This window comes from Conger conger, chromosome 4 (genome assembly GCF_963514075.1).
Source record: "Conger conger chromosome 4, fConCon1.1, whole genome shotgun sequence".
Taxonomy (NCBI): Eukaryota; Metazoa; Chordata; class Actinopteri; order Anguilliformes; family Congridae; genus Conger; species Conger conger.
This window is the reverse complement of record NC_083763.1, coordinates 3,052,086-3,079,966: the sequence shown is the minus strand read 5'-3', so window position 1 is coordinate 3,079,966 and position 27,881 is coordinate 3,052,086. Positions and strand designations below refer to the sequence as shown.

General features: G+C 44.9%; 3 protein-coding genes across 4 annotated transcripts; 1 reads left to right on the top strand and 2 right to left on the bottom strand.

Moving 5' to 3' along the window:
* Nucleotides 1-180: 180 nt before the first annotated feature.
* Nucleotides 181-7,829, bottom strand: tmem44 (transmembrane protein 44). 2 transcript variants are annotated; one of them, XM_061239286.1, is made up of 11 exons: nt 7,550-7,829; nt 7,260-7,389; nt 7,014-7,092; nt 6,343-6,503; nt 5,906-5,992; nt 5,282-5,452; nt 4,618-4,740; nt 4,358-4,396; nt 4,098-4,220; nt 3,308-3,523; nt 181-838 (listed from the first exon to the last, which is right to left on the bottom strand). In XM_061239286.1, exons 1-11 carry the CDS (start codon nt 7,723-7,725, stop codon nt 638-640), a joined length of 1,506 nt encoding a protein of 501 aa, XP_061095270.1. In that variant the 5' UTR covers nt 7,726-7,829; the 3' UTR covers nt 181-637. The 2 variants fall into 2 exon arrangements, with proteins under 2 accessions (XP_061095270.1, XP_061095271.1); XM_061239287.1 differs by having other exon boundaries at nt 3,383-3,523; nt 7,550-7,827.
* A 1,444-nt stretch (nt 7,830-9,273) lies between these two features.
* On the bottom strand, nt 9,274-20,498 carry lsg1 (large 60S subunit nuclear export GTPase 1). The gene is made up of 14 exons (XM_061239280.1): nt 20,192-20,498; nt 19,880-20,006; nt 19,333-19,453; nt 18,358-18,444; nt 17,971-18,057; nt 17,676-17,736; nt 16,955-17,131; nt 15,660-15,968; nt 15,075-15,176; nt 14,134-14,277; nt 13,700-13,823; nt 12,618-12,697; nt 10,989-11,165; nt 9,274-10,554 (listed from the first exon to the last, which is right to left on the bottom strand). The coding sequence occupies exons 1-14, from the start codon at nt 20,297-20,299 to the stop codon at nt 10,375-10,377; spliced, it is 1,884 nt and encodes a 627-aa protein (XP_061095264.1). The 5' UTR covers nt 20,300-20,498; the 3' UTR covers nt 9,274-10,374.
* A 2,235-nt stretch (nt 20,499-22,733) lies between these two features.
* Nucleotides 22,734-24,744, top strand: fam43a (family with sequence similarity 43 member A). Its single transcript, XM_061239321.1, has one exon. The coding sequence runs from the start codon at nt 22,960-22,962 to the stop codon at nt 24,007-24,009; it is 1,050 nt and encodes a 349-aa protein (XP_061095305.1). The 5' UTR covers nt 22,734-22,959; the 3' UTR covers nt 24,010-24,744.
* The last annotated feature ends 3,137 nt before the right edge of the window (nt 24,745-27,881 follow it).

Below are 27,881 nucleotides of genomic sequence, written 5' to 3'. Positions count from 1 at the left end.
TATTAATCACCGCCGGGACAAATGAAGGAAACGTGACAAAGTGGTCGGGGAAAAGAAACCTTTGACATCCTTAAACGAGATTAAAATTATAACTCATAAAACAGTCGTGCAATATCAAATGTACTTCAGGATTAAAAATACATATTTAATTAACAATATTGAACATGATCCAGAAGCATGAACATTTCATAATTTATTGGATTCTTATGATACAATGGATATGATGCATGGTGGATCAAAATAGTACCTTAAAGGTACAATGGGTAATTTAAGGACTATAAACACAGGCAGAGCGTGAGTCAACATGTCAGTGAGCCTTTTTCAAATGATAGGAAGGTATTTACAATGGTCTTGTAACAATGTTTTAACACGAAAATCTTACCGATTGTACCTTTAACGATATAACTGAAAGGCCATCATTTACAAGTGGCACAGTAAAACATGAATACATTATTTTCATGTTTACACTTTTTTTATTGCCTTCAAATGTAATTTAACAAAGGTACAGTTTACCATAGTAAAACAAAATGATAGCAATCCGTTTGAATGTGAACATTGCATACAATTGCCATGAACTGCACGGAGCTCTCCCATTGGTCCTTTATTTACCATTGGCTGCAAACTGTTGTCCCATTGGTCATTCATTTACTTGTTGGTCACCCGCAGTGACACCGCTTCTCTTCTCTACACGTCCGACTCTTTGGACCGAATCGCACTTTGTTTGGCTGCTGGGTTTTATTCCGAAATGAACCTTCCAATCCCGGAGCGGGAAAACTTCTGTTTTTTTCAGCTTTTTTTGAACTTTGTTCCAGTGAGCGTTTGCTTCTTCAAAATCCCACTACAGAAAACAATGATAAAACATTAGAAATTAACCATCACACACTTTTACGTGTTCAAACATGTACTTTATGGTAAATGGTTGGCATTTATATTGCGCCTTTACCCAAAGCGCTGTACAATTAATGCTTTGCATACACCCATTTATACACACACGCAAACACCGACAGGGATTGGCTGCCATGCAAGGTACCAACCAGCCCATCAGGAGCATTTGGGGGTTAGGTGTCTTACTCAGGGACACTTCGACACACCCAGGGTGAGATCGAACCGGCAACCCTCCGACTGCCAGACGACTGCTCTTACCGCCTGAGCTAATGCTGGCCCTACATGGATTGCATGCCAGTCCTACAGCCCAACTTGATCCCACAACTCATAAAAACATGTTAAATTAAATAACAGCAGTTGCATGTGAACAGTGTGCATACTGAGGGATTTGTACACAAATTAGGGTTAATTCCTATGGTGTGTACCCAGGTTGGGTACCCGGGTTGAAAGAAAGAAGCCAAGCCCTACACTTTGTTTCATTGTTGAGCAGTGAGACTGTTACGGGCAAATTCCACCGAGCGAAGGTGAAGCCATTCCAAAATCCTTCAGCCATTTAAGTAAACCAATACCCAAGGCTTCTGTTTATGCATAACATAAGCAGTTAATGTCATCCTGCAACACATGATCTGCTCCACCCATGATACTGCTGTCAAAGTCCCCTTGAAGGGTGTATACTGTAATCAAACTGCGCTCTTGATTACTTCTGAGAGTAATTCAATGGGATAGAGATAGGGTCATAAATATGCACTGGGGTATTTTATCAGGTTTACCGACACAAGCCGTTAAAAATTATCCCAGCATACTGTGCTTGCAACCTCTGACATATATACATACCAGTCTAGCATTCATTTGGGGACGGGCGATCATGGCAAGGAGCTCAACGTAGCGTGTAAACTCTTGAGTTCTACTACACTTGATAAAAGTGTCCTCGTGACATTCCAGAACATTTATAGTAGGGCAGCCAATAAAAGACTTAAAAAAAAAAAAAATTAAAAAAAAAAAAAAAGACATCACAATGATCAGTGACATCCATTTCTTGTCCAATCCTGTCACGCACGCAGGCACGCACGCACGCACACACGCGCGCACGCACGACCCTCAGGGTTGCAGCCCGTACATTCCTCTGATCAGGGACACGCAAATGTGGCCTTTGAGTCAACTAGTGAGTTGAGTTTCCCTCGTCCCCTCTAATCAGGGGCTGGTTTAGTGCTGGGCAGAGCCGATGTCGGGGGGGGGGGGGGGGGTAATGGCCTGTAGTCTTGCGGTAAATATAGTCCTCCAGGGCCCAGGAGCTACAATATAATTTTGTCCTGGGATAGGGAATTTCAACCTCCTAGCCCTGGAACTGGGACACCAGGTAAGATCAGTCCCTGACCTTTCAGTGCCCCTGCCGCAGACCCAGGCATCTCGAGATGAGGGGGTTAGAATCACTGTTAGAGGCCTCCAGGGAAGCCCAGACAGGACGTGGTCCAGTCCTGCTCCACGGACACACACCCCTGGGGGAGTGCTTCACATCGTTTGGGGGTTTCCCCAGTGTTGTGAATTGTTTAAGCTCGATTGTTCGATTGTTTTCCACCACACTGCCTGAAAAAGGAGGCACAGTGGAGACCACAAAGATGCGGAGGACTGGGTATGAAACGGTGGAGATCAGAGAGACGGGTCTGGAAAGGAGAGCAGCAGCTGGCCATTTTCGGCCCTCCCTCACACCAGCCAATCAGAAAGCTTCATCCATCGCCTCAGGCAGGTACACTGGGTGGTGGCACTCACATGGAATTGGGTTCTACTTCCTGGAAAGTACTCTACACTGGTCATTTTTAAAACCTCAGTGACATTTATATACTTTAAAAAAATGTCAGTGATACCAACAAAATTGCAAATCATAATTGCAAAACAGTAGCATATTAGGCAAGAAGTACTGGAACGGAATGTGCAACAGAAATAAATGTCACTAACATTTAACTGAGGACATTTGATACCATCTTAAGAGTAACATCACAGCATGTGACCGGTTATATTGTATAATCCACGGTGTTAAATAGATTAAATACAAAACACAGCTCAATAGTTGAATTTGTGCCACCTACTGAAGACATATGGACTTGCAACTCATATTCCACACAGCCAAAATGAAAATGCATTTCGGCAGGTTCTACCATTTTCAATTATACCCAATTATCGGACCATTTTCAAATAGTGTAGCCACAATAAGATCGGTGCCCTTGAGCAAGGCCCTTAACCCCACATTGGTCCGGGGGGGGGGGGGGGGGGGGATTGGCCCCTGAGTAGTGTAATCCACAGTAAGTCACTTTGGATAATAAAAAGGAATAAAAAAGAAAAAAGAAAAATAAATACTACAAATTGTGAATCTTGTCATACACACGGTGGAATATGTCCAGAAAAAAAACAACAACTATATTTTCACCTTCTCCTTCAGACCAGGGCCGCTCTGGACCGAACCCCGAGGACCCCCACACTCTGTCCCAAACTCGGGGCTCACCTCCAGGTCCGGGTTGAGGGAGGAGGAGGCTGAAGAGCTGTCGGAGGAGGACTCCTGCTCCTCCTGCTCCTTCCCCGTCCTCCTCTGCGGCAGACCTCCGGCCAGGCCCTCCCTGGAGATCTTCACCTGCTTCAGGAACACCTGGGAACCAGGGAACACCTGATCTCAGACATCATCACCCTCATATTAACTTTCACAAGGCCACTTTTTTCCATCTTCTACTTAGAATCACTTATTAAACACTGTGTACAACTACTTATAATACACAGCAGGTAAAATAGCACTGCAGTCTTCTTGTGAGTTTTTCGCCCATTCGGTTTTCGATTAACACCATATTTCCTCATGGCATTTGTTTGACTGCTCCTCTTTCTTTACTGTGCTGTTGTTACTCAATTTGTTCCACACCGATACTTCATTACTGCTGACACACATTGGACAACAATTTGTCACATGAATTGTGCTATGAAATAAGTAAAACAAAATTACAAAAGGTAACATTACAGCTGACTGACAAGGTTGAAGTATATAAAACTGTAGAAATCTCATCATCATCATCATCATCATCATCATCATCAGAGAGTTCTGTTCTCACTCACACATGGCAACACAAACGTCGACGACGATTTTGATGGCCTCATTGAAAAATGACACTTTAACGCACGTTTCGTCTTCTAAATCGCACAGGGAACCATTTTGCGCATTAAGGAAAGCACACCTTGGGCACGGGTTGGACCGGGTGGATGTTGATGTCCAGATAGTGTCCGATCTCTCCGCTCTTCTTCGGACTACCTTTAAGGCGAAGCATCTGAATGGATTTATTTTTCGAATCCAAAAAAGACTAAAAGAAAATACACAAGAATAGTTATGCAGAAGATGATTGAAATAGTTTATTCATTTTATTATTAAGCATTGTTCAGTTTTACTTTTTCAGTACAAGAGAACAAAAAGGGAAAGAATTAGATCATTTGGTCTTACTTTCTTTTTGGAGGAAATCTTCTGGGAAATCTGCCTGAGCTTAAAAAAAAGAAAGCCGGTATAATTTATGCATGTTCACAGACCCTGGCTAAATCTGGCATGCCCAAGACATGTCCAAAGCAGCCTCTAAGCATGCACTAAATCCTTCAGCAAATCAATGACTGACTGACTGATGCTAGCCAATCAGAGAGGGCAGCTACAGCTGGGCAGCCTATCGAATGAGGGATGGAGGGCGTGAGGAGAGACGCCGGGGGGCTCACTGGGTGTTTTGTGCTGGGGGGGTTCAGAGGGGAGCTGCCCAGGAGAGACTGTGTGTCTGTGGGGTCGCAGGGCTGGGGGGTCCCCTGTCCCTGGATCTTTCTGAAGCAGCACAGTCCCAGGATCTGTGCAGATTTGGTTAAAGGAGAATGCAAGCGGAAAATAAAGCCCATCTAGAGTGGCAATCACCTCAAGAAAAAAATATTTTGAATGCATCACATATAAAACATCTCATTACAGCCCACAGTGAAGACAACGCACAGAGGCCTATGATGATATTACCTGCATACATCTCCTCTCCAGAGAGCCCCCAGCCCGCATTGGACAGAAAATTAATTGGAGGCTGCATCTCAGATAATACCAAAAACAAATTCTCCAAACCAGGGGTGGCCAAACCTGGTCCTTGAGAGCCGCAGGGTGTTATTATTGATCAATTGATCAATAAAAGCAGTTAATCTCAGTTAACTCACAACACATGGTTTCCAGGTCTAAAGTGGTCATTGTATTTAAAAACCAGCACACCCTGCGGCTCTCCAGGACCAGGGTTGGCCACCGCTGCTCAGCTGCACATCTTAAGTTCGCCTGTACCCGCTCCCGCACCAGCCCTTATGCAATAAGACCGGACACCGCCGGTCTAAACAGGCGCCGAAAAGTCGGGAAGGATACAACCACGTCAAAGGCGGCGCAGCCGAGGGAGGCGAGTAACCACGGTAACGCTCTCAGCGCAGATTGCGGGCGCGCGTCGTACACCAGGATGGCCGAGCCGTAGAGGCCGTTCGCGAGCACGCACAGCGTGCCGAACAGCACGTACACCGCCGAGGTCATCCTCTCCTGATGCTGGGGGGGGAAACAGGAAAATCGGAAACGTCAAAGAGACGCTCAAAAGGGGTGTCAAACGGAATGGCAGTGACCAATATTTTCTCAAACTACCGGTCTCCAAATTTGCACGGGCCACGTTCCGAAAGAACAGTGACTGGATCATAATTTTAATGCTTTTCCGGGTAAAATGACACAACACGAGACCGCACTGGACCTCATTATATTCATATATAATTATATTCTACATGATGGAATTAGTATTCATTCATTCATTCATTCATAATCATAACAATAATACACTTGTGTAGACGTCATCCTGAGCTCACTCCACTATGTAGAATAAAATGCATAATTGCACCCACGACAATGACACCATTGCAATTCATAAAGGGCCAGCAATTACTCATGATGCAAATACATAAATCCTTTTTATTGGTGATTTGTGATTATTGTAGAAATGTATGTACTCACAGCTTTAGTAAGAGAGGGGAACCTGGAGGTCCAGCCAATCACAAACGCCAGCAGACCAAGGGCATAACCCAGGATTTCAGAACTATCCTGGTGCAAATTAAACGGGACATTCAGTTACAATGCCAGCCTAACTCCGGCACTCGAATAATGAGATAACAAATAACAATACATTATTACAAATGGCAAAAATACTGTTCTGCCTCATTCCATAGTGTAGCTGTTGACTGGATTCCTGCGTTTGTAAAGAGTGCTGTTGATCATTACTCATAAAATACAAGATTGATAGCATATTACATCATAGTACATTTAACATATTGGATTACATAAAACCTCTTTAAAACTTTAGATTCTATTTTAAATGGCCCCATTATAATGAAGACTGAAGTCGGAACCGCGGTACAGGCGGTGACGGTAACCGGTGATAAAGTGCAGCTCACCTGTAAATCTAAACTGAGCAGGCGTCGCCTGACGGGGGCGCTGTCCCCCTGCCGGTGATACAGACCGTGGCATGCGAAGATCCCTGCTCCCAAAACCAAGGGGAGAGAGAGGGCAAAGATATTCTGCCTCCTCCGCTTCTTCAAGATCTTTATCATTCTCTCTAAGGAAAGATTGTAGGGAGAGGTAGGCTTTCACAAGTCTGAGGGAATTTAGCCAACTACAATTATTATCATTTCCAGAATACATGTTCAACACATTCCTGCACACGTTGGATACAAAAAAAAACGTGTATTTAATTATCCTCAACGTGTCGAAATGATTATGAGAATTTAGAGTACGCGTGTGCACGTGGCGCACTCCTGAATTCAAACGTACTGCATGTTACTATGGCCACGAGGTTCATAATCAAACACGCGGAATGGCATAGCACGTGATTCGGGGAGACGCAAATGCTTGCTGAACAGGATGCAGAGAGGAACTCCTTTACAAGTCAAACATTGACCAGACATCGTATTGATTGCAACAGAAGGAATTAGACTTCAATATGCATTTCTCAGGAATGGACATTCGTGCGGGTGACTGTGATACAAGTTTTTCCATTTGGACGTTTGGTGATAATGATAATCTTGCTTCAGGGCATTAACATTTCCATTTTCTTATCTCAGCTTACCAGTTTTGCCACTAAAGGGTAGGATTATGAAAATCAAACGTAGAACATCCAGCGTTGCCAGGAGCACACCCATAAATACCTAAAACGACATCAACACAGAAACATGATCGATCCAATCGGGATTCTGCACACTGCTGCATACATAATCGCATAACATCTCAATGCCCATAGCAGGAGCTACCCTGCGTATTCAGTATTGGTTGTTCAGCATTACACCCCCTATACTAGCAGCCACCTTTGCCCTACCTGGATCGGCAGTTGGTTGGATAAGAAGGCCCCCAGAGTGCCGCTCAGGTTTCCAAGGAAGCAGTAGAGTGCACTGGCTGCGGTATCGCCGACATTCCTTTCCTTCGTTCTGCATCGTTTGCACAGAAGCCTAGGACAATGAAAGAAAACGAAATAGCCTTTTTTTTTTTTAAACAACGAAAATAACGTTCCATCTCATTGGACAATATTCCACCGTGTTTACGGCAAGGTGTGTGTAACGCGCACAACTTTACGGACATTGTCATTATTTAAAAAAAAAAACTACTTACAAAAGACAGGCTATCACCCAAATTAGTGCAGAAATACTGCAGAGTCCAATCGAGATACAAACTTTCTCCTTTGCCGAACAGGAAGAAACAAACTCGGGGTTCCACCAAGAGGAGTCAAAGAAACTTCTCTCCTCTTGATTTCGTTCACCGTCGATTCCCTTTAAATTCTCCTCCATCCTCCACTCTTAATAAACGTGAGAACGAGGTACCCGAAAAGGGAAGCGAAGATCCAAAAAATGTCTGAGGTGCTCCATGTTAAGGTGAAACCTGACGAGATCAGCCAATTGGAATGCACTTACCTGCGGGATCAAACCAGTCAGGTGATTTGTTTAAGGGATTAACAGGAAACGGTCCGTTTTCAATAATATGCAGGCAATTCAAAACAAGCATTGTGAAGACACCCTTGTACATATTTCCGGCCAAAAGAGGGGAAAGTGGAGCAGAATAATTGTATTGTATGTGTGCTATGCGTTAATTTTAATTTGAGGGTCGCCATAACGACTGCGCGAGAATAGAACTGCACATGCAGCTCCCGCAATGAAAGCCCCTCCCAATTTTCTCGACTTTGTCTACTACCACAAGCCTGGTTTTATCTATTTAATTTAGAATGAGTAATTCAACTTAGATAGTTGAAGAAGTTGACTCTTAACATCGTTCCAGCAGGACAATCACAAGTTGGATATTAATTAATAAAGGAAGTAAAAATATTGAAACAGCACTTAACATAAGCAGCGGTTCCAGGATGGTGATATTTTCACAGCATTTGTGAACGAGCTACAGAGAGAAACGTGGTCCCAAATGGAACTGTGGTCAGGTAACTGATTAAACCGCAGCCTTTACCCTCAGAACTGGCATACTAAATAGTATCAGCGGATAGAAAAAAAAGTTGCCCCAAAATGCATCGTTAGTTGTACATTCAATTCTCACCACAGCAAACCCAGCATCCCATATAATATTTTAAACCTTTGTTGATGCGATATAGAAGGCTTAAAACTAAGGTAAAATGCACATTAATATTATAGAGATGCCTGGTGACGTATTCATTGTACCCTGCAGTGTGTGGACGCTGAAACGGAATGACATACTTTCGGCCACATAAATGTATGTCGCATTTAAACGCCTCTGATGTGGATGTAGGTCAGGGGGACCCACTCTCCCGGTCTCCGTATTACACCGGGAGACTCATTCAACGGAGAAATGGGTCAAATCCTCGGTGACAGGTAAAAGTGTGTCAAAACAAGTTCACAACAAACCCATTTAACGCTGTGATTTCAAAGGAAATGTTTGCGTGCGTCTGTGAAATGGGATGATGGAGGGGGCAGTTTACAGAGGCTACTCTGAGTGGCTTCAATTTATACACAGAAATCCTTAAAGGCCGACACACATCTTTTTTTTGTGTTTTTTTTGTTTGTTTTTCCATATCATCCTGAACCTTCACTTTGTATTGCATACTGATCCAAGTAAACTAATTGAAATTTTGGTAGAAGTACACAATTTTTCTGAGCGGTTTGTAAAACTTTTCCCCACGTGACACGAGTGTTTTTGCATCCTTATCGGGATAACGTTGCTAAATATTAACACAGAGAACTGACCACAGGAGGTGAAGGGTTTATGGACTGCTCTTCGCTAATGGTTTGTCGGCGTTTTAGATCCAAAATCAGAAAGAGAATGCGGATGCGCGTGAGCATCTTTAGCGTGCATTGGAAATAAACAATGAACTTCGCTAGTATTTAATGTCATTTAATCAACAATTCATTACGATCAAACAACAATTATTATTTTGTTTTAATGGTGCACAGGCCTCCGGAGAAACGTATGAAACTCATAACGAACCACAAACTGTCACTATGGATTTCTCTGTTTCAGCTCCAGCGGCATCCATTCCAGAACGAGTTATTCTGTACTGAACTCAGGAACTAGACTGTACGCCTGTCTACAAAAATATATACTGTTCCAAACAGTATTCGCTTTTCATGAAAATGGAAATAAGATCAGAAAATATTGAACACATAATTATGTTTTCAGTCACAAAGAACCACATTTTGCCTTTTTTTTTTTTCTTTCCAGGATTTTAACCATTTCTAACATTTTAACAATTTTAAATCTTATAATTCCGCAAACTTGTAAGAATTTTAAGGCCACCATGTACACCAAGCTTGTTTTACTCAGCTTGTCGCAATATTTCCTGCTTTTTCAAAATGGCCGGGGTCATGGCATTGCTGACAGTGTTAGTTCCTGGTCTGGCGTTTGCCCACAAATCAATTTCTACACCATATCTTCAGTGACATCATCACTGTGCGACTCCAGTCTTCCAGAGATCTGGCTGCACTCTTCTTCACTCTTTTTCTCATGAGCCTCCTGGATGTGGATTGTTCCACTCCAAATAGTATCGCAGGTCAGACAATTTTGTCAGCAATGCCTATACAGTTTTATTCAATTAAAACATCCTCAGAGGCCCTTAAATTCAACATATATTTAAACAGAGGGTTACACCCTCTGGCTGCAAGAACAGACCAAATGACTGCCTCATGAACGGTCAGATTACAGGCAGCAAAAACCAAGTCCCAAATTTTGTCATCTGTCGCCAATCACATCTCCAGTCCAACTTTCGACACACAGGTGTGTTATCAGTCATCCAGGTGTGCCGCCTTAACACGTGTAGCCAGACATCCAGGTGCTTCAGATAAGGGCCGCCAGGCGTCCAGTAGTCAGGAATTCTACAAGTGTGTGATCAGGTGTCTAGATGTTCCACAGGTAACGTGTTCAGGTGTCTAGGTGTTCCACAGGTAACGTGTTCAGGTGTCTAGGTGTTCCACAGGTAACGTTCAGGCGTCCAGGTGTTTAGTGAGCCTGCGCACTTTCTCCTTCTTGTTCCTGTTCCCGTGTTTCTTCCAGGGCTTTCCCACGGGCCTTTCGGAGCCCGGCGTTCCCGGGACCGCCGGTCCGCTCCCAGGCTTGTATCCCATAACGCACTGCACGCCCTTGGTCAGCGCCCGCACGTTCTCCTGTAAGAAACCAGAGGGAGCCATTACCCACAATGCACCCCAGGGCACCACTCATCTGGGATCAGTCTTTACATTATAAAGATTAAAAATTCACTTTTTCACCAATTTAGTTAATTAATCATGATCATAACCATACGAATGGACGGACATCCATGGGACTTGGAGGGTGGTACTAGATTCAGCTGTGAATTATGCTGATACAGTATGGAACACATTTGTTGGCTAAATGGTTTTAAGTCATCAAGGGTCCAAGGTATCAAATGAGCCTCAAATCACCGTGCTGCCATCAAGAGATGCAGTAGATACTACAAGCATCGTTTCTCCTGAATATTTCTTCCCATTGAGTTCGCAACAGGACAATTTCGTCAGGCCCCAGGTCTGCCTCTGAGACAGGACAGGACGCCATTTTGCAAAGAGACGGGGGAGAAGCTGACCCGGTGGAAGAAGTCTTTGTCCACGGTGTTCTCGATCCTCTTGATCTTCTTCGGCCTCTTCACTTCCTGGGCGGGGTCCTGTTGCTCGGCAACCTGCCGGGTGTCAAACCTGGCGTGCTGCGGCTGGAAGTCCTCCGGCTGGATGTGCGGGGGAGGGTGGCAGTACAGCAGCTTCCCCTGCACAAAATACAAAATGGCGGCAGTGCGGAGGGAGGGTGAGGGAACAGCAGGACTTATAACCTTAAGGCGGCAGGTTTCTCGATTCCCACATAGGACACTGCCATTGCACCCTTTGGATTTCCTCAGTAAATATAAATGGCAGTAGTAATGGTTTTACTGAAACACAGAGAATATACGCACATCCAAAAACTGAGGTGGTCAAACTGAGGAAAAATTTTAAAGTAAAAAGGAAGAGTTAATTTGTTAACATTATAATAAATATACTTTATACGGGAGCACACAGTGTGAAGACGCTTCCATTTTATAAAAATGAGGAAGTTGTGCATGCGTCTCTGGATAAGAGCACCTGCTAAACGTAAATGTAAAACAAGAGGATAACAGCGTCTGCTGAACGCCCACAATGCAATACAATGTAAAACAAGGGGATAACAGCGTCTGCTGAACGCCCACAATGCAATACAATGTAAAACAAGAGGATAACAGCGTCTGCTGAACGCCCACAATGCAATACAATGTAAAACAAGCGGATAACAGCGTCTGCTGAATGCCCACAATGCAATACAATGTAAAACAAGAGGATAACAGCGTCTGCTGAATGCCCACAATGCAATACAATGTAAAACAAGGGGATAACAGCGTCTGCTGAATGCCCACAATGCAATACAATGTAAAACAAGAGGATAACAGCGTCTGCTGAATGCCCACAATGCAATACAATGTAAAACAAGGGGATAACAGCGTCTGCTGAATGCCCATAATGCAATACAATGTAAAACAAGAGGATAACAGCGTCTGCTGAATGCCCATAATGCAATACAATCTAAAACAAGAGGATAACAGCGTCTGCTGAATGCCCATAATGCAATACAATGTAAAACAAGAGGATAACAGCGTCTGCTGAACGCCCACAATGCAATACAATGTAAAACAAGTGGATAACAGCGTCTGCTGAATGCCCACAATGCAATACAATGTAAAACAAGAGGATAGCAGCGTCTGCTGAACGCCCACAATGCAATACAATGTAAAACAAGGGGATAACAGCGTCTGCTGAATGCCCACAATGCAATACAATGTAAAACAAGAGGATAACAGCGTCTGCTGAATGCCCACAATGCAATACAATGTAAAACAAGGGGATAACAGCGTCTGCTGAATGCCCATAATGCAATACAATGTAAAACAAGAGGATAACAGCGTCTGCTGAATGCCCATAATGCAATACAATCTAAAACAAGAGGATAACAGCGTCTGCTGAATGCCCATAATGCAATACAATGTAAAACAAGAGGATAACAGCGTCTGCTGAATGCCCACAATGCAATACAATGTAAAACAAGAGGATAACAGCGTCTGCTGAACGCCCACAATGCAATAAAATGTAAAACTAAATGAAAAACATGACAGCATGTCCCCACAGGGGACAGAGGGGCTGAAAGGGAGACTCACGTTGACGTAGTCCTTCAGGACGTAGCGAGCGGAGCGCGACTCGTCAGGCTGGCCGTGCGTGGTCATGAAGCCCCTCATGTCTGAACGAGGGGCAGAGAAACAGAGGAGACCAAATGATAAACTTATAATAAGGTAACCATCAAATACAGTTGACAGTTTACCTCCTTCCAATATGAATTGTTAACATGAATGAATGATGTACAAATACATAAAAAAAGATGCAACAGCTTTGCTTTTCAGTACTTTGTTCGTCAACAACTACATCTGCTTGTAACAACTCATGTAAACTTATTGTAAAGTTTTACCAGTGTAAGATTTCAGAATTAGGGTAAAGTGTAGGGTCTAGGGTACATAGTAAAGTGTAGGGGTTAGGGTTCATAGTAAAGTGTGGGGTTTAGGGGTGAGAGCTTGGTGTAGTGTATGGTTTAGAGGTTAGGGTTCATAGTAAAGTGTAGGGTGTAGGGGTTAGGGGGTTAGGGTTCATAGTAAAGTGTAGGGTGTAGGGGTTAGGGGGTTAGGGTACATAGTAAAGTGTAGTGTGTAGAGGTTAGGGTTCATAGTAAAGTGTAGGGTGTAGGGGTTAGGGTTCATAGTAAAGTGTAGGGGTTAGGGGGTTAGGGTTCATAGTAAAGTGTAGGGTGTAGGGGTTAGGGTTCATAGTAAAGTGTAGGGTGTAGGGGTTAGGGTTCATAGTAAAGTGTAGGGTGTAGGGGTTAGGGGGTTAGGGTACATAGTAAAGTGTACAGTTAAGGGTTTAAGGGTTAGGGTACATAGTAAAGTGTAGGGTGTAGAGGTTAGGGTTCATAGTAAAGTGTACAGTTAAGGGTTTAGGGGTTAGGGTTCATAGTAAAGTGTAGGGTGTAGAGGTTAGGGGATTAGGGTACATAGTAAAGTGTACAGTTAAGGGTTTAGGGGTTAGGGTTCATAGTAAAGTGTAGGGTGTAGAGGTTAGGGGGTTAGGGTACATAGTAAAGTGTAGGGTGTAGGGGTTAGGGGGTTAGGGTACATAGTAAAGTGTAGGGTGTAGAGGTTAGGGTTCATAGTAAAGTGTACGGTTTAGGGTTTAGGGTTTAGGGTCTCACATCCGTAGGCCATGAGCAGCTCCTCGGCGGTGGGCGGGCGCTGGGGGTCCTCGTCCTCTCGTGGGCGGATGATGCTGATGCCGTAGGTGCCCTCCAGCACCTCCCGCGGGATATGCTCACACACGTCACATGGTTAAGGCCCTAACTGACCAATCATGCGCCAACACTTTCCACTGACACCTACCGAAACAATGTACAACAACCTACCGAAAAAAGCTCCTGACAGCGCAGCGCACATAATTCTGTTAAATTTATTTCAAATTTGTGATTGTTTGATGGGGAACTGTCAAGGCATGCTGACTCCAGAGACATCTAGAAGATTGGGTGTATTGTAATTGGTGCATTCTGTTTGCCATATTCTGAGTGGATCAATTTAGCACTGAAACATCGTTATCAGGGTGAGTTCCCTCTAAAATGGCGGACGGGAAGGATATTAGCGAGATGGCGGGAACGTGGTCCCTCATCTGGTCGATGGGGAGGATCCCGCTGCAGATCATGGCGGCCTTCGTGGAGACGAACGACGGCATGACGAGGCCTGGGCAGTCACACAGACACAGGCCCGGCTCCACAAACAGCGTCTGTAACACAGGCAGGCAGGGTCTGTAACACAGTCACACAGCGTCTGTAACACAGTCACACAGACACAGGCCCGGCTCCACAAACAGCGTCTGTAACACAGGCAAGCAGGGTCTGTAACACAGTCACACAGCGTCTGTAACACAGTCACACAGTGTCTGTAACACAGTCACACAGCGTCTGTAACACAGTCACACAGCGTCTGTAACACAGGCAAGCAGAGTCTGTAACACAGTCACACAGCGTCTGTAACACAGTCACACAGCGTCTGTAACACAGGCAAACAGAGTCTGTAACACAGGCAAACAGAGTCTGTAACACAGTCACACAGCATCTGTAACACAGTCACACAGTCACACAGACACAGGCCCGGCTCCACAAACAGCGTCTGTAACGAAGTCCAACTGATTTGTCAAGAGATATAGGTTCAGACCATAAAGGACTCGAACATGTCTGAAACTCACTCACTCACACACTCACACACTCACTCACTCACTCACTCACTCACTCACTCACTCACTCACTCACTCACTCACTCACTCACTCACTCACTCACTCACTCACTCACTCACTCACTCACTCACTCACTCACTCACTCACTCACTCACTCACTCACACACTCACACACTCACACACTCACACACGAGAGCTTTGCCCTCTTTGATAGCAGGAAAGGAAGTTCAGCAATAAAGCCAAATAACATAGGCCCAATAGAGACATTTGGGGTCTGACGGAAAGAAAAAAAACAAAACAAAAAAAAGTTTAATCAGGAAAAAACTGAAATTAGATTTTGGGTCACCTGAAAGTGCTTGGTGTGTCCGGGCGTGGCCGACACGGACACCTTCTTATTCCTGAGAAGCGTGTTTATCGTGGAGCTCTTTCCCACGTTCGGATACCCAACCTAGTCAGGAGAACAGAGAGCAGGAGGAACACTAAATCATCATCACACAGAGACAGCCCATAACAATCACCCCCACATAAGAAGTCGGCAAAGAGGGCCACTTCTAGTTAGACGCCATACTTATTGATTTGGCCGATTTCTACCATGTGAACTAGACTTGATGTTCGTGGCTATGGAGAAGTGATGCTTTATGTGAATTTTACCTCATCTGACCCATGGTCTGTAGTTGTTCTAAGGACCCACACCATGCACTTGTTGTATGTCTCTTTGGATAAAAGAGTCTACTAAATAAATGTAATATGTCATATAACATGACATTGGCTGGTCGGTGCCTTGCATGGCAGTCAATCGCCGTTGGTGTGTGAGTGTGTGTATGAACGGGTGAATGACAAGCATCAATTGTACAGCGCTTTGGATAAACGCTCTATATGAATGCCAAACATTTACCAAGTACTATATAATGAGACAAGACATGCCACATACCAGCCCCACTGTAATCTGGCCTTCCTTCAGCCTGGTCCCTGAGTGCACAGTCTTGAACAGCTCCAGCAGCTGATCTTTGCTCAGGAGGCGGCTGGAGTTGTGGAAGGAGGCAGGGCTGGGGGAGCCGGTCTCCTCTTCCTCCTCCTCCTCCTCTCCCTCTGAGCAGGTATGCCAGTCCTCCTCCTCCATACAGTCCTGGAACATTTCCCTCTCCTCATCTTCATCCGTGTCTTCTCCCTCCTCCTCTTCCTCCATTGACTCCTTCTCTTCATCGCTCAGCTCCTCCTCTTCCCCGCCATGGGCCTCCCCCTGGGCAGCACCACCTCCTCATTAGTCATCGTGTCACAGACACACCCCAAAGTCACAGACACACCCCAAAGTCACAGACACACCCCAAAGTCACAGCCACACCCCAAAGTCACAGCCACACCCCAAAGTCACAGGCACAGACACACCCCAAAGTCACAGACACACCGCAAAGTCACAGACACACCCCAAAGTCACAGACACACCGCAAAGTCACAGACACACCCCAAAGTCACAGACACACCCCAAAGTCACAGACACACCCCAAAGTCACAGACACACCCCAAAGTCACAGACACACCCCAAAGTCACAGCTTATTCCACTCATCTCACACTGAACTCAAAATGGAGTCCCACAAATTTAACAGGCTGAAACCTCAGATTCAACTCCAATAACACTAGTTTGGTTTCTGCCAAAGCAGAAAGAACAGAATAAACATCTGAAACGGGTATGAACAGACACACAGACACAGTCATATCGACTGGTTTCCATTCCTTGACCATGACACAATGACAGATAGAAACACAGACTTGTTAACTAGCTTCTGCACCTTGGCTGTCAAACTGGGACAAACAGAAAGTCAGATGTGTTGACTGGCTCTAGACCTTGACTGTACAAACTCCGATGGACATACACACAGACACAGACATACTGACTAGCTGTTGGACCTTGACTATACAAACTGGAATGGACATAGATATAGACATTTTGACTCCTTTCCGTACCTTGACTACCAAAGATGTGTTGATTTGACTAGCTTATGGACCTTAACTACCATATTCTGGCAGACAGACCCACAGACAAACATACTGACCGGCTCCTGTACCTTCTCCTCGGACAGAAAGACAGACATATTAACTTGCTTATGGATTTAGACTCTGAAACTGGGACAGACAGACAGAGGTGTTGACGTGACTAGCTTATGGACCTTGACTACCATATTCTGGCAGACAGACCCACACACAGACATGGTGACCGGCTCCGGTACCTTCTCCTCGGCCTCCAGCCTCTCGTTCTCGGCCAGGGCGGACCAGAACACGGCCCGGATCCCCTCCTCCTCGAAGTGCCGCGCCCACACCCCCCTCTGCTCCCGCGTCAGCAGGTCCGCCTTGTTCACCAGCACCATGTTCTGCTTGTGTGGGGACACCTCCTTCACATAGCACTCCTGGGGAGACAGAGGACATAACACAGACCAGAGGGGTTAGTGCTCCTGGGGAGACAGAGGACATAACACAGACCAGAGGGGTTAGTGCTCCTGGGGAGACAGAGGACATAACACAGACCAGATGGGTTAGTGCTCCTGGGGAGACAGAGGACATAACAAAGACCAGAGGGGTTAGTGCTCCTGGGGAGACAGAGGACATAACACAGACCAGAGGGGTTAGTGCTCCTGGGGAGACAGAGGACATAACACAGACCAGAGGGGTTAGTGCTCCTGGGGAGACAGAGGACATAACAAAGACCAGAGGGGTTAGTGCTCCTGGGGAGACAGAGGACATAACACAGACCAGATGGGGTTAGTGCTCCTGGGGAGACAGAGGACATAACACAGACCAGAGGGGTTAGTGCTCCTGGGGAGACAGAGGACATAACACAGACCAGAGGGGTTAGTGCTCCTGGAGTCCGGGGAGAATATAACACGGACCATATGAAGCCAGTCCCTTCGTGTTGTTGTTTTTGGTTCGGACTCTGTTAAGCGCAGTACTTACAAGGTCTGGACATCGGAACAGGGAGGGGTGTCGGGCGTCGACAATCTGCACTACGACATCACTACGAAATAAAGCACAACATAAGAGTCAAATTACACCACACACCAGCTCTGCACTATAATACGCTGCATCGACTCGCAGAGTTTACACTCCTATCCAGACCGATTTAAAGAGCTTTCCTTTCTTTTTAACATTCAATTCACGCATGCATCTGTACATTTATAGAGCAAACGCCCGAAAGTACGTGTGTAAATCTTCTCAGTGTGAGCGGAGTGTATGATGCTTCTGTTCCTACCTTCTCTCGATCACTCTCCAGAGTTGTCTCCAGAAATCTAGATTCCGTTCGTATGGGGTGAGAATCAGGTTCTGATCTTCTTCCAGCCTGAAAAAAAAAAAGAAAACCACTGTAACACACTAGCTTAAAAAATTCTAAGAAAGAATATGAATGTTTTAGTTGTTTGTATCAGTAGAAAAAAATAGATAATTCTCCAAAGGATTAAAAGTAACAATTACATTACATTACATTAATGACATTTGGCAGACGTTCTTGCTCAAGGGCCCATCGGCTGTGCGGATCTTATTGTGGCTACACAGGGATTAGAACCACCGACCTTGCGGGTCCCAGTCATGTACCTTAACCACTACGCTACAGCCCTAGCAATAAAGTAAGAGATCAGCTCACTTTGCCAGCTCCCGTCTCCACTCCAGGAAATTGTCCCTCTCCGCTAGCTGTAGCGCGTCCGGGCTGGTGCTCTGGTCCCATTCCGGCCTGGAATAAAAGCGTGGGCCGTCAAGCTCCGGACTGCACAGCCACTGACCGGAGCATCGTTCCGGAAAAGCGCAGAGGACCGTGTTCATGCTGGACGGCTAATCGGCCCGATTCGAGGGGTCGTAAATACAAATACACCAAAAGGCGGAAGTATCCGAGAGGTGAAGGAAACGCGTGTAGTCTGACCAATGCTACTGGAACAGGGTTAATTTTATTTTGTTCTCGTTTATCTGACTCCGAAAGATAAGTTCAACTGATCCTCTGTTCTAACAGTTCAACAAAAGGAACTGCAAACGTCCGCCAATAGTGTGGCTCTATATGATCGCTATCTATTTGTATAGACGCGGACGTGCCTGTGGCCTGTGTAGCCTACAATGATACACTTAGTATGTATCTTGTGACAACACTGGTGTAAAGGCGAGTGACTATGGGGTGCAGGTATCCTAGATTGTCTATGTCTGTAAGGACTCTAAACTGCTATGTGTGCAGTGGTGCAAGTCAAGAGGATGCAGGTTCAAATGAATACAATTTTTTCAACAATGTGAATTGCAGAAATAGAATGACAATGTGTTTACAAGAATTACAAGTTGTAATTCGAATGGCTATACGCAAATGGTGCACAGGAGATCGTCTCCTCGAACCATTCCACGTTCCCCTCTATATACCCAGGGTTTACAGGAAAACAACAAATGATCAAATAAAGAGTCACAAGATGGTGGTAACAATGGTCCTGCTTATTGATGTTATCTCGGTATGTCCAACAAACCTGGTTAACCTTTTTACAGCTGGATGCTGACTCACAGGTAACTTGCATTACCTGGGGTTTATTCCTACAAGATCTTTATTCAGCAACCGAGTGTACTGCCTACAGGGAGAAGCGTCGCCTACCTGCGAGGTATGCGCAAGAGCTGTTTGTTCTCTTCGTGTAGCTCCTTGAGTCTTTTGGTCTCTTCTGACGTCAGCAGCCCCGCTCTGGATTCCGCCGGCACGAACTTGACGTTGAGCTTTTCTGCAAATACGCACATCGTGTCGCTAAACGTTACCGCAAAGGACAGCTAGCGGAACGTCTTGAGTTGACCATTTTCGTTTGGCAGAGGTGTAAAGTCCAGGAGTGCGTCCCAACTCTCGAAAAGGTTTATCCTCCTTCCCTCCGCTTGTCTCCTCCCCTCATATTTCCAGACAGGAGACGATGTGGTCGTGGAGGAAAGGAGGATACATTTTAAGTATTGGGACGCACCCCAAAGGTCAACAAGTAAACACAACCCCATGATCCACCCATAAACTCAGCCAGCAGATTTCACGAATGAGTTCTACCTCTTGGCTTAATAATTGTTCTAATGTGCAACTCCAAGTGCCATGAATAAAATACTGGGGATGACTTTCACGTTCTGAACTGATTTTCAACATCTGTCTTCGGCACAATGGGTCACCTTACCAGCTACAAACTCAGTCCCTGCGAGTTCTGCGGTGGCCAAAAAATCGTCCAGGGAGCTCTGTTCTGTAACGGACTGCAGGTTGAGGCGACCCCAGTCGTATCCGTCGTTAAGCTCACTGGTATGAAGCTGTCAGAGTGGAGAACACAAGCGAGCATTCTGAATATGTATTATAGTATAAAACTTAACACATAAAAACGTAAACGACACAAAATGTAAACAATCCAAAAGAAGAGCGTATCATATTTTAAAAGACTAGCTAAGCTAAGTGCAATAGCTAGCTAGTTTTAACCGGATACTACAACGCATTTTACCCAAGAATCTGCACGTCTGTTGCCACCACGACCTGCGAAAAGCCTCTCCTTTATCAACGCTCTTCCCAGTCCCGTACCGCCACCACCTCCAGATTTCTTCTTTCCCATTTTGGCTTTTGCGTAGGAATCTTTTAGTCGTAAAATCACAATCTTACGAGTTTTCACACAATTTAATCACAGCACTTAGCTAACCCATGCAAAATCAGCATGTGAGACTTGTTTTCGTCACGGTCGGAAGTGCTATGGGACGAACCACGTGCATACGGAAAATAACCTTTCAGTAACATCGAAATATCAGAATGAAAATTAAACATTTAACATCAGTTAACATAGTAATCGCGTGGCTTAAATGACAACAGGAGCAGGACGATGCCTTTTCAGAAATAATGCATTTAAGGTTTTCAATTTATTTATAATGGTATAATCCATGTGTGTCTGCGAATCATCTCCCGAGTAAAACAATGTCGAAAAGAAATGGTTCCAGAATCACACTGCAATCGGTGGAATATCCACATTACGTACGTAATTTATTATTAATTACTAAACTATTCCAGACGTAAATTTGTTTCATTCAACTTCAATATAATTAAATCAGTTATTTTAGAGAACTACGGGTGCACTATAAGTCTATATATGCATAAATATATTGTTATTGGCAAGTTTAAATCTAAAAAATGCTGAAATCGTTTTTTCAAGGGCAAATCTAGAATTACACATACTGTATGTAACTGTACTTGGGACAAAGGAAATATATTTTTTATTTAGCTCTGTACTCCACAAATTGAGATTTTATCAAGTTTCAAATTTACATTTGGTTTCACCAATATAGAAAATGCAGCACTTTTTAAACATAGTCCTCCAATTCAGTGCACCATAACATTTGACAAATGGCTTTATAGGTGTTTTTGTGCTGGTATAAAAGAGCATTCTAGTCTTGATTCTAGGGTTTTGGCTGCCTTCAGAGTGTGCTATTGTGTTTGTCAACATGAGTGGGCAGCCATACCATCATGCACTCTGCTCCTGCTGAATGCCTGAAGTGCAGTTGTGCGCTTGGTTAGTACTCGGATGGGAGACTTCCTGGGGAAACTAAGCTGCTGCTGGAAGTGGTGTTGGTGGGCCAGTAGGGGGCGATCTTCCCTCCGGTCAAATTACCTCCAATGCCCCAGCGCAGTGATGGGGACACTGTGCTGTAGGAGACGCCATCTTTCAGATGAGACGTTAACCGAGGTCCTGACTCAGTGTGGCCATTAAAGATCCCATGACACGCATTGCAAAGGGCAGAGGGTTCCCTGGTGTCCGGGCTAAATCCCCAACCCCAGCTCTTTCAGGCTGCCATCTAATCATCCCCTGATTTAATTGACAAAGCTCCCTCTCCACCTCAGGTCTGGTGAGCATTCTGGTGCAAAATGGCTGCCGTTGCATCACCCAGGTGGGTGCTACACATTGGAGGACTTTAAAGCACTATTATTATTATTATTATGAGGACCAGAATTGTGCCAATGAAAGTCAATTATGAGGCTGAGAAATAGTTTGGGGGTTCTATGGAAAAAAAGCCTGTAATTCATACACAGATCACCCAATACGTGGGGTGGCCTGTAGCGTAGTAGTTAAGGTAAATGACTGGGACACGCAAGGTCGGTGGTTCTAATCCTGGTGTAGCCACAATAAGATCCGCACAGCCGTTGGGCCCTTGAGCAATGCCCCTCACCCTGCATAACTCCAGGAGAGGATTGTCTCCTGCTTAGTCTAATCAACTGTATGTCGCTCTGGATAAGAGCGTCTGCCAAATGCCAATAATGTAATACGGAGTTGACAGTCTGCACTTTAACCTCATTAATTGTTTCATTTTAAATTATTTCAAATCCAATTAACTGTAGCACAGAGCCAACACAACAAGCGCTAAATCACTGTCCAAATACTTATGAACTCTATGTGTTTTCTGTCGTAAGTCTAAATGCCCCGACCGATTATTTGGATCAGTGGTTTACATCTGCGTGGCTAGCAGTGACGCTCACTGCGTGGTCGCTCCTGTGTAAATCCAGCAGATGGCGGTAGCAAGCAATGTTAGAGCATGCATATCCAAAATCCTCAATTCAATCAGTCATATAACTAACACTACGGGTACACACCGAAGCGAAACATTTACATTGTCAGACAAGGCATCTCCCACCAACTCCACATTATAAATAATATTTTACAATAAAAATGAAAAAAATCTAAAAACATTTTTCCGGTTTTCTGTATTCCTTTTTTATTTTGTTGTTAAATGTCCACTATTGGCAATGCCAAGCATATGTGCATTGAAGCACAAAATGTCGCTATCTTTCTTTCTTTTTTGTTTACATAATATTCAATTCATTCAGGACGGTTTGGAAGAGTAGAATGTATCTACGATTGTGGTACAGCCTAATCTTCTGCGTTTGTATAGGACTATTTCGTTCTGTTACCCGTCTCTCTCCCCCCCCCCGAGTCGGAGAAATGGTTCGGCCCAGTGTATATTTACAGCTGATCCTGTCGTTCTCAACAGTCAACTTATTGAGCGATAACGGGATAGAAGTAGTTCGAAAGAGATCGTTTGTGGAGCCAGAGTGCGATGTGGCATAAGTTAGACGCTCAGAATAAGAGTGAATTAATAACTAGCCAGCTTTATTCTTTTGCAGCTGCAAGTTTCGCCGCATTAGCTGATATATGTCAAAGGACAACATAAAAAATAATAACACTGGTGCAATTACATTCTGTAGCAGCCCACTGACGGGCAGAGTAATATCATGCTCCCGTGGAAAAAGAACAAATTCGATCTGATCGAGGAGGACAAGCAGACGAAGCCGAAGGGTTATGCAGTCAGTCTTAACTACTCGGCGCTAACCTCCTTTGCAAAGTCCTGCCCGGAGAGTGCTCTCAACAGAGTGGGGAACATGTTCAAATCCAAGCGGAAAAAGGTCAAAATTACCGGCGATGATCCTACTTATACGGTGCTGTACCTCGGGAATGCCACCACCATACAGTCCAAGGGAGAGGGCTGCACCGACGTGGCGGTCAGCAAGATCTGGAGCAAAAGCGAAATGGGCAAGAACGGCACGAAGATGAAGCTGACCATCAGCTCCCAGGGCATACGGATGGTGCATGTGGACGATAAGGCGAGGCGGCCGGGACACTTGTATCTGCTGCACCGGGTAACCTACTGCGTCGCGGACCCGAGACTCCCCAAGATTTTCGCTTGGATCTACAGGCACGAAATGAAGCACAAGGCGGTGATGCTGCGGTGCCACGCGGTGCTGGTGTCCAAGCCGGAGAAGGCGAAAGCGATGGCGCTGCTTCTCTACCAGACCTCGGCGACCGCCCTGGCGGAGTTTAAACGGCTAAAGAGAAGGGACGACGCCAGGCACCAGCAGCAACAGCTCATCGGAGAGCAAACGATCCCCCTGGTGCCGCTTAGGAAGCTACTGAACGGGCAGTGCTATTACAAACCGCCCGTGGAGCGCAGCAGGAGCGCGCCCAAACTTGGGTCCATCACGGAGGACTCGCTCGGCGAAGAGGAGGAGGAGAAATCCATGCACTTTGAGTGCGAGGACATTCTAGACACGGACGACGACGACGACAGTTTGGACAGTGGCAAGCAGGAGCTCTCGCAGATCATCAACGACCTGGGGGAGATGTGCATTGGAAACGACGTACAGACGTTGAAAGCGGACCTGCGGGTCACTCGGCTGCTGTCGGGCGAAAGCACGGGAAGCGAGTCGTCGATAGAAAGTAACCAGGAGACCATTCCTGTCACGAACGGCTTCGTCGAAGAGAACAAAATTCAGGAGACTGTTTGACTGTACATTTCTTTTCATTTTCACGAGCCATAAAACACATCCACTACTTTTTATTTAACGCGCTGTCCATCCCAAGGGCCGTGTATGACTGTAGCAGTGTGCCTCCACATTAAATGACTTGAAAATGTATTTTAAAGGTTAAATGGATGTTGGATTCTGGACATAGTCGCACAACGAGACACTACATGTAATTGAACGGTTCTCATGCGAGCAGGTGTGCGGGGGGACCTGAGAAGTTGTACCGTGTGAAGGTCCCGAAATGTTTACGCACTGCGCTAGTCATCACTATCACGTTGGAAGGATTGTATCTGATCGACGCATGTTTACCACCAGACTTTGTTCCTCTTAAGAGTTGCCAACATTTGAAGAAAAAATAAACGGATTGAGGTGACTCGTACTTGCTTAAAAGGTTCTCAGAGATCCAGAGGGGTCATTTTACACACTCCCCTTCAGACTTTTTTCCTTTTCTATAATTTGATTTATTATTATTTTTGCACTGGTGTGAACTTATGTTGAGTGTAACATTATTACTTTGTACACGGTATTGTTCTTCTCATAAATGTTCTCATGACATAAATGTTATATCTTTGCTGTGCAAAAGAAAAAACGTGTATTAAGATGTACATAGTAAAATAAATATGTATATAAATGTTATTTTTTAAAGATGTGATATGTTTATTGTGAACCTCACAAAATTACCAATAATAAAAAAAAAAACCAATCAATTCTGAAAAAGTGTGATGTGTCGTAGCTATGCACATAAAATAGCTGTTTGTCTTTTGGTCTGGTGGGAAATTGCGAAGAAAACATGAGCACAAATATGAATTAGTTTGTGAGGTAGCTGAATATAACTTGCAGGCCTATTACAGCTATTATAGTTTCTGGGCAGTCTTGGCCAGTGTTTTCCCACGGGGTGCAGTCTGGCAGTGCTCACTGTTCTGTCATGTTGTCACAGGCAACACTTTCCTTCCTGACGCTCAAATCTGCTGAAACATCCGTTGCTCGCTTCACAGAAAGGTCCAGAGTGCCGTTCATTTCTTAGTGCCAGTTTCACGGACACAGATTTAAGCTTAGTCATGGACTAAACTGCCATTTTGTTCGGAGAATCTCCGTAAAAAAAAAGTATTTTCATCCAGAACTCTGTGTCTGTGAAACTGGTCCATGAAGTTTGAAGTGTTTGAGTATGAACATCTGTCGTTTCACCATATTTCATGCCGACATCAGTGATGCAACGGCAACAGTTACCCAGGTTCAGCCAGTCAGTGTAACTCTTATAAAAAATAAAACAAACATGCAAAGCACCTTGAATCGTGCGCGACAGTGGTAATTATGACTGTTCAGGCCGGTTTGCCAAAAACACGCTCAGGCTGGTTTGGCAGCGCAGGTTCTGGGCGCGTGCGGAGAGGTGACTCCAGGGCATGTTCTGAAGGACGTGTTGTGGAGCGGGCGAGGAGCGGTGAGGAGCGGTGAGGAGCGGGTGACTCAGGAGGTCCGTAACCGGGTCAGCCATGTTTTTCCCATCGCCCCCGGCTGCAGAGCCCCCTCGCCCCCTCGCCCCCTGACCGCGTGGAAAGCGCAGATAACACACGTCCGCCGTCCCGCGCTTCGATTCAGTACACAGGAAGTGTGTGTGCGACGAGAACACCAACAACAAGGTCGCTTCCTGTCAGAGAGGACATCGTCCTGCCTGGATCAGTGCACTCGCGGTGAGGGAGATCTCAGCGCTGACTGTTACCAGGCCAGTTGCAGCCTTTTCCTCTGCGTTGTTTACCACAGAAGGTCCTTTTTGTCCTTAGCTCTACGTTCACTCGTGAGGCAGAGTTCAGCACAGATGTAGATGAAATGCTGGTGCAGCTGCACTCTCAGAAATGAAGGTACAAAAAGTGCCTAAAAAGGTACCAATGCTTGTCTCTGGGGCGCCATCATATTGGTACATAAAATTACATAAAAAAACCCCTAGCCAGCAATATATCATTAAAAACATTATCCTCTTCACAAACACAGATTGACAAGTTTGGCATTCACAAAAACAAACTCGCCAAAAGGATATTATGTTCCTTCAAGTCAGAGTTACATTAAGGAAAAATATTGATGAAATGCAGGCCTACGTCCGGTTCATGGGTTCAACAGCGGTGCAACAGCAAGCACACAAACCAACGCAAAGGGTCCGTATTGCTCCCCTCACACAGGGGGTCTCGTATAGGGTGCCGGGGGACTGAGTGCATTGGCTGGTTTCTGTCTCACTGCTCTTGCTCCAGACAATCCAGCATCAGAGTTATGACACATTTGTTCATTGTTCTTTTTAAATGTCTATTCAGGGATGACATACCTTCTGAAACCTTGTGAAGCCTCAGCAAGTCAAATAGCTAATGCATGCTGTGAAGAATCATCGTTTCACATTCAGGTCCCAGGACATTTCTTTTAACATTAATCAGACCAACCACCCATCCATCTTACATATTATCTAACCTACGTATTCCAGGTCAGGGTTATAGAGGATGCTGGAGCCTATCCCAGCATGCATTGGGGAAGAGGCTCAGAACCACCAATGCTTTCATGTTCTGCAATGTGCTTATATGGCAAATAATTCCTGTTGAAAGAGGCTAAAGAGTCATAATTGATTGGATTATGTACCGACAGGAAAAGTCAGTGAGGTCACACTCGTTGAAGTTGGGAACACCTGGACACTGAAGCGAAGCTGTTTGTTATTGAACTATTAATTTCACACAGAGCAAATAGCCATTAGCCAAACCTGCACTGTGTTAATAGGTTCAAGGAAAAACAAATAGGAAAGAGCTCCATGTTTTAAACAACTTTAATCAATTCAGAGTCTGGTTGTAACAAGAACCAGCATGCGTAGAGGGGTGGTGGTGCTGAGTACTCCTGCTCCAACCGTTTTGCCTGTCAGTGGTACTGAGAATAGAGAGAGGCCCCGTATCATCGGAAGTGTAAATAATTACGGCGCATGGAGAGCAAATACGCAAAACGTCCTCCGGGTGTGGCTCAGAGCTGCTTATTTCGCAGGGCGATGTGCCGACTGTGGCTCTCTGCGCTTCGGCGAAGCGCCGCTCAGGTCCTGATGAGTCATACTTAAATAAAATCATCACCGTTCCCGCGCGTACAGGGCGCCCCGATCCGTGATTGCGGTCAGTGGTGGCAGTGCGTCACGGATACAAGACGCGATACGCAGGGGTAAACCTCTGTGTGTCTGTACGTGCGGCGGGAAGCTTCGACAGTATATCAAATACATTTCAAGGAATAATACACAATGATACGGAGTGATATGGAATCATAATCCTATGGTAACGCTTCATAAGTTACCATAACTTGCAAAGCGTCTTTGGGATAGTCTGCTGTGAAAAGCGCTATAGAAATTGTGACATTATAGAATTAAAAAAGAATGCTTAATGAATGTATTTGTACATCAATTAATTTGTGTTAACAACTATATTAGTTAATGCCAATTCATGTACCATATTGTGTGACCCTGTTTCGGAGAGAGAGTCCATCTCAGTTTCCAGCCTGCTAACACCCGTCTTGTGGACAAATTTAACTGCTCGTGGAATCCGACTTCCAACAGAGCAGTAAAAAGTAATGTTTTTTTACAGCAAAGACGGCTGCTCTTCCAGTTATATCCCAGAAAATACACATTAAAAACGTTCTGCAGATGTCTTTCCAAATGCTGCACATATAAACATGTTTTATCAAGCAAGGACGTTGTAACTAGCAAGCTGTCCGTTAGTAAATCGGCCACTGAAGATTTTTTTCCGAACGGAGTGCCAAACGCTTAAAAAAAGGGAAACAAAATTAAATCGGAAATTGGAAATGCCCTTGAAGAAAATTAAACTTCATATCATTGTAATGAACGGATT